This window comes from Haliaeetus leucocephalus, unplaced genomic scaffold (genome assembly GCF_000737465.1).
Source record: "Haliaeetus leucocephalus isolate CR32 unplaced genomic scaffold, Haliaeetus_leucocephalus-4.0 Scaffold178, whole genome shotgun sequence".
Taxonomy (NCBI): domain Eukaryota; kingdom Metazoa; phylum Chordata; class Aves; order Accipitriformes; family Accipitridae; genus Haliaeetus; species Haliaeetus leucocephalus.
Genome location: NW_010972614.1, coordinates 292,144 through 299,034, shown reverse-complemented (window position 1 = coordinate 299,034; position 6,891 = coordinate 292,144). Strand labels below are relative to the sequence as shown.

Sequence of the window (6,891 nt, the reverse complement as noted above, 5' to 3'; positions counted from 1 at the left end):
CCCAGGGGGGCGGGGGGGGGGGGGGGGGGGGGCGATGCAGCCATGCCAGCATACTCAACTGGCTGAGCTTAACTCCTGCGGGTTAAACCCACTGCCCCACCTGTCCTAGAGTCCTGTCCCAGACTCTATTCACGAAGCATTACAGCAAGGGCAGTTGTGGGAGGGAAGTGCTCTGCAGAGGGAGAAGTTGTAAAGAAGGTAATAAGGTTATCTACCTCTAGGATATCACCTTCTGTAGAGTATCCGAACAAAAGCTTCTGGGCTTCAATGCTGCCCGAGGAGTAGATATAGACCTTCATCCCCGCTTCCCGCCACTTTCGGATGGCTGGAACCACGTCCTCGAAGAGTCTGGAGTAAAACAGGGCAGGTAAGAGCAAACCCAGGGGCACCTGGAGGGACACCTTTAGCCAGGCACTGTGACAACTGTCCCATTAGTTTGCAAGGGGACTTAATTCTCAAACTGCTCAGGACTTCTGCAACAGGGGAGTCTACTTCAGCAGCAGGTGATATATTCTTAGTTCCAGCCAACTGAGCAGCTCATTGACTGCTATGCAGACAGCAGCTCTGATGAGCTGTTTCAGACATTTGGCAGGAGTTTCTCCAGCCGCTTCAGTTTGGAGAGGGGAGGAAAGGTTGGGGAAAATGGCATCCCAATGTTTTTCTCTGCGAGGGAGGAATAAGAGGGAGGACATAGAACACAGGCTCTTGCAGTCCCACCTGCCTTGCAAGCTATAAAGATTTCCCTGTTGGTAAGAGCTATGGCTGTAAGCTGCATCCACATGGGGCAAACCCATCCCACAGGTTCAGGCTCTGACCATGTGTAGGGAGGAGTTGAGAGGAGGTTGCAGCTGCAGGAGCTAAATGAGCAGCACTGTATGAACTGTTTGAAGCTAGACAACAGCTCGGGAAAGGAGTGTCCCCTAAGAGACACTCTATTCAGTGACTCAGTCAGGTTATACAGTACTACCTGTGGGCCAGATATGTCCCTGGCTTAACTGCACCGCAGAAGGTAAACCAGCTCACGTTCACTAGGCAGCAGCATCCCTCCCCTTATTCTTCTGGCCTTGCAGAGTGCTGGGAAGGACATTGGTCTAGCAATGGGCTGACGAGTCTCAATATGTGAGTTCCATCTAACTCCCAGGTAGCAGCCACCTGAAGACAAGCCCATCAGCAGGGAGGGCTGTGAAAGAGGGAAGGACGACCAAAGCCAAGGCAACTGCTGCCAGACATGTCTGTTGGTTCCCTCATACCCTTCTCATTTATACCATTAGGCCTCTCCAGCGCTGCACTTACATGTATGTAAAAACTCTTTGTATGCAAAGGACATTTACAAGATGACCCATGCGCTGGAGGGAACTGCAGGCTAGAGGATGTTCAAGAGGGACAAAGTGAGGCTGACGGTAAGTCCCTCAATAATACATGTGATGGTTAATAAGGAAAGACCACAAAGAGCCTCGGAAGGGCAGGGAGGGTGTTTGAGTTTGATATGGCAGAAGGATGGAGAGAGCAGCTGGAGGAGATGTGATCCCCAGGGAACTGAGTTTTCATCCCAGTCCAAATCGCAGCCTTCCCACCTGTACAGCTCTGTGTGGCCACTTGGGCCAAGGACCAAAGGTACTGCCCCAAAAAGGGGATCTGAGCACCTAAACGTCTGAAGAAAGAGGACTCCAAATAGATGCAAAAGGAGGTCTTGGACTGAGTTTTCCAGACTTGTAGCAATCAGCTGGCCCTTTCTTCATCTCCAGTTTCTTGGCCATCTGCTCAGGGCCTTGTTATGTTATGTATTTAAAAAAAGTTCACTTTTTTTCATAGTTATTAAATGTCTCTGGTGTCAGCTGAAAATATTTTGAAGTTGTACAGCACCTGCAGAAATTCCCAGCCACCCTCATGTTTTCATGTGCTGAGTTCAGTGCCTGGATTTCAGACACTGATGTGCCAGATACAGTTGGGCGGGGGGGAGACTTTAGAGATCTCACTCCTTGGATGCTGCCAAGCAGCAAGGCTAGCTCCAGAGTTTTGGAGCCACTATAAGACAATTAGCCCTATTTTTAAAAAGAAAACCAACAGGATGGCTGTCCTTCTTGACTTGCTTTTGGGTTTTGTTGCTTCCTCTGGTGGATGTTTACATTTTTCTGTGAGCTCTTTTTCTTCTTCCTCATTCTTACTTTGGCAAAACACTCTGTGAACTTACGGGTTTGTTTTACCTCCTGAGGAACTTGAAATGCATAGTTTAACCAAGTATCTTTCAACCTAAATAAGAAGATCAAGCTTAATTCCAGTTGTCCCTATTTATGCGCCGTTGTGTTGTGGCTGAAACATAAAGAGGAGTCTGAAGACAAAAAGAAGTGGAAAGGCATGAAACGCTCAGGTAAGAGACAAAGCAGGAGGAAACAACTGAAAGGCCCTGACCCTGCAACCCCAGCTTGTTTAGGTTTGTTCCAAAACGTGAGTGCAATTCAGGGATAAAAAAAAGTGAGATGGAGAACTGTAAGAAATTCATACTTGTAACTCAGTCTCTTGGTTTACCAAGAAATCTCTGTAGAGAAATATTGAGACATTTTCTGAATTTTTAATGCAGAAGATTCGCCCTGTGTCATACCTCCATTACCTTGTTCTATTTCTCAGAACCCATCTCCTTTACAGACCCTGCCCAGGTGGCTGGAGAACTGGCTGTTCCCCAGCACATACCTGCTGATTAAAGAGAAACACGCTCACCCACTTGTCATCTTCCCAGTGGGGACTGAGACAACTTGGTCGGTACTGAGATTACTGTAAGCTTTTGGTTCCCTAGATCCAAAGATTAAGCTCAATGGATTTGTGTTTCACTGCATGATCAAATTTGAACTGAAGTGTCTGCAGTTGGTTCCACAACAGCAGTGGCCTGGCTTAAGCCACGACTGAACGTAAACGTACTGGCTTCTCCACCGAGGTGGAGAATCCTATTTGCATTTGTACATGGGGCTGTTTCCAGGAATAGCTTATGCAGCTGTTCTGCTAACAGACGTCTAGGAAAGATGCACCCCATACCTGCCCCAGGGCAAAGGGCACACAATTACTCACTCTCCTTTGACATGCCCGGTAGCATAGGCTGCCCTCCACATGTGGCCCTGCAGCTGCTTCAGTGCTGTGGTCTTCCTGTCCAGAGACATCTGCCAATGCACGTTGTCTACAACTGCCTGGATGACCCGCTCCAGCTCCTCTTCCCCACTTCCACTCTCCAAAGGGATCGGCACAGCCCCGTCCAAGCTGGAGTCCTCCTGAGCCTGGAAATCATCCATGATAAAAAAGAGGTGAGGGAAGAGGTGGAGCGGTATCAACATCTCAATTTAGGAAAGGGGTCTAACACCTGCATCAACACACCTCTGTACAGGACACAGCTTCAACCGCTCTTCACATGAAGGGTTACAACATTGTTTGAATGCTTTTCTTAATGGGAAATTCAGAATTTAGTAGTGTCTAGAAACACTTGCTTGGATTGTATTTCCAAACCCAACAATTAGCACTACTGTAGCTGTATTGTAAATACTCTAGTGAGAATTATACTTGCTTAAGTATTTAATTACTGAAATTAAGGCAAAGAAGCAAATGCATCTATTGGCTTCAGACAGCCACAGGTCTCAAACTGATGCCATGTCCCCGTACAGAGGCAGGATACACTACCCTGTGCAGTACAAGTACTCTGCCATCCCTCAATGCTGCTTCCTAAACAGGTGCCTGGAAGCCACAGGTGGCAGATTCAGCAAGTGAAGAGCACAGCGCAGACACGAAGCTGAAAAGTTGTGGTTCAATGCCCGCTCAGGGGTTGTGAAGACCAAGGCGAACTGAGGGAAGCAGCTGAGCTGCTGCCTACCAAGCACTAGCCCTTCCCCACACACAACGATCAGTCCGTCAAGGCAACCAGCCTCTATGGGGCGCAAAGACAGATATGGGCTTGTGTTGGGTGACTGGGGGAGTCCGAGTGACCTGAAGTCTCAGGCATGCCATGAAAACCCAGAGAGACATGGTGTAGCTCTGTTACTTAACCTGTTTCCTCAGAAGTCCAACATCCCGCTGGCACTCCTCTTCCTCCCAGTGAGCACGCAGATACTCCTTCACATTGTCTTTGATGTAAGGGAACAAGGTCTCCTGGCAGCACACAAGAAAAACAGGCAGCTCCTTTAACGTGGCAGAGGTAAGGCTGACTTACTTTTAAAGCAACTGCTTGCACGTGCTGGTGCGTATGGTTATTTTTCACACTCGAGCTTCCCCTACAGTACTGCAGCTTGTGGAACTGCCTGCCAAGGGCGTCTTTGTGCTCACGGGCCAGAGACAACCTTGGGCCAAGATTAGTGCAGGTGGATTTTTTGCACAAATGCTTATGTAGCTGCAATTTTTAAATCCCAGGATGGAAAGGAGGGTGATAACTTTTTCTGGCTTGCCAAAAAATGTCTCAAATGGCAGACGTGACCCCAAGTTCCCATCATCTGAGGAGTACAAGGCTGACTGTGTACGTACTCTGAACTGACAAGTTATACTACTCTATTTTTAATGGGGCGCTTGTCCTAACAAAGGTCATTCTGAAAACACATCTCAACTTCTCACCAGAGCTTTCAGCAAAAGTTGGTGCCTGCAAACTCTTCAATAGGTTTAACCAGGGCTGTTACTGACCTTTATAAGTTCACCCGCTTCTCTTTTATCTTGGCTAGCAGGAGACCCGAGCCTGCCTGTGCACAGCTCCCATCTCTCTGGGACCACACCGTCAGATGGCCAGGCTCCTCGGAGACGTCCAGCCCCAGATGTGGCTGCCCCAACACAGCTTGGCAGGATGGAGAAACAGCCGTCAGCAAACACAGCTCGACAGCCCTCCTAAGCCTTTGCAACTGCTCACAGCAACGTTAAACCCAGCATAGAAAGGGTAGTATTTTTACTGTCAGTAGACACCCACGTAGCACGCTTAGCACTTGTAGGGTCAATTTTCCTCTCAATGTCCATGCAAACTGTCACAAAGTTCAGTGACAATCTGCTCTTTTACAGGAGATCTGACAAATCCCAGGGGATGTAGTTTATCAAATTACATCTTTCCTCTACCATCTACTTTTCTCTGCCAGGGTGGACCCAGCAAAAGAGAAAACTTGGTGATCTCTAACTACGGGCCACCAAATATTCTCTTTTCTGGTATCTTTCCTTAATCTACTCATCAACTGGCTCATTCTATTTCCTTACTTTGCATATTCAATAATTCTAATACTAAAGAAAGGATTAAATAAAATCCTTTAATTAAAGAATAAAATGCCTGCAGAACCAGCAGTTGACCTTTTAAAAGGAAATAGAAATTATGGAGGTTAACTGAAAGTCCAAGTGAAATAACTTGTTTCTAGCATTTTCAGGATTTCCAGCAAACTGAGTTTTATTGAGAACCATAACTCATTTGGCCTCTCTGCAACAGAAAGACTTTGGGTAGGAAACCATCTCAGGCATATTGCATGTTATTTGCACAACAGCAAAACGCATTCAAGGTGGATATAACCAAATTCATTGCTCTGTTAGATGTTTGGTAAGAAATCTGAGCTGTTCAAACTGTTTAAATTGAAAGATATCAAAGGGATGGAGGCAGCTGTAATGCCATCCAGACCTGAAGTTTCTTCAAGAGCACTGGAAGAACATGGACAGGAAAGATGTAGGTCATGTTGTTCATCTGTTAAACTGTGTTAGCAGAAACACCCTAGAAAGCCTGGCAAGAGACTTCACTCCTCCATGCATCATGTGGGTCACAAAGCACCTTCGTAAACTATCAGCAAGAAAGATCCACCACAAGCTATAATATCTCATGGAGAAATACAGGTTAATGGCAGGAGCAGGGATAATTCCATTCGGTGTCTTAAATACAAGCAAATTATTCCCTCCTGTGCAGCACAGGAGCCTGGTTAGGGACCAAAACCTCTTGGAGAGGAGGGACCCACAGTGGCTGGAGAACTGCAAATTTTAATAGCATATTTACAGTGTTTGTCCTGATGCCTCCTGCTGGCCTTGCAGACTTCCCAGTCCCCTGGCTTCTGCACCTAAACCAAAATTTTCAGTAGTCTTAAGCCTTCTCCTAGGCAAGGGAAACCACTCAATACATATTCACTGTTAGTACAGTCCTCCTCGCGTACACTTGATGTGCTGTGCTACCCTCCCCCTGTACTGGTCCTGTGCATGCTGGAGGAAGGACATACATCTCTGGTGACACTGAAGGCATCTGACTGTACCACCCTTTTGAAGGGAAAAGGCAGTGGATAACCCCGATATAGTACTTCAGGCTCTCTGCAAACTCGGGTGAGGTGCTGCATCTCCAGGCATCTGAGCAACAGGGATGCTCGAGGGCTTTTCCTAAAGGAGGCCGAGCGCGCCCCAACTGCCCTATATCCGTGAAAAAAATCATTTACTGAACTGCCCTGGATCTGAATGGTTCCCCGTTCTCCTGCCCGCAAAAGAGGCAGGCGCACGGTAAAATCAGACGTATTTTCTCGTGAGCATTTTTCAAAAAACCACGGAAAATGTGTCACGGTTTCACGCTTCTGGAGGAAACTCGGGCCTGCCCTCCGCAGGGCTGCAGCCCCGGGAGAGGCGCTTCCCCCCGGTGGGGAGGGCCCTCCCAGCGAAGCGGGCTTGCAGTCACAGAAACCTGGCCGGCGCAGCGTGTCCCCCCGGGGCTGCCAGGGCTGGGTGGGACCACGATAGTAACGGCGATGCTAACGGAGCCCCCCCCGGCGGTGCCAGCGGGGCTCCCGGCCGCGTGGGGAGGCCGCTGCCGCCCGCCCCGCCGGGTCTCACCTGGACGAAGGCGATGGGGGTTGTGGTGCCCTCGATGTCCAGCAGGATGGCGCGCACCTCCGCCGGCACCGGCAGCACGCCCATGGCGGCGGCGGCGGC

The 6,891-nt window shown here is 48.7% G+C and overlaps 1 protein-coding gene and 1 long non-coding RNA gene across 2 annotated transcripts; one reads left to right on the top strand and one right to left on the bottom strand.

Moving 5' to 3' along the window:
• Positions 1–30: 30 nt before the first annotated feature.
• ENOPH1 (enolase-phosphatase 1) lies at positions 31–6,885 on the bottom strand. Its single transcript, XM_010564405.1, has 4 exons — positions 6,793–6,885; positions 4,024–4,125; positions 3,061–3,263; positions 31–348 (listed from the first exon to the last, which is right to left on the bottom strand). The coding sequence occupies exons 1-4, from the start codon at positions 6,874–6,876 to the stop codon at positions 126–128; spliced, it is 612 nt and encodes a 203-aa protein (XP_010562707.1). The 5' UTR covers positions 6,877–6,885; the 3' UTR covers positions 31–125.
• Positions 3,205–5,027, top strand: LOC104829895. Its single transcript, XR_774166.1, has 3 exons — positions 3,205–3,290; positions 4,036–4,171; positions 4,686–5,027. It is a non-coding gene; the product is annotated as an uncharacterized LOC104829895 (long non-coding RNA).
• Positions 6,886–6,891: the final 6 nt, after the last annotated feature.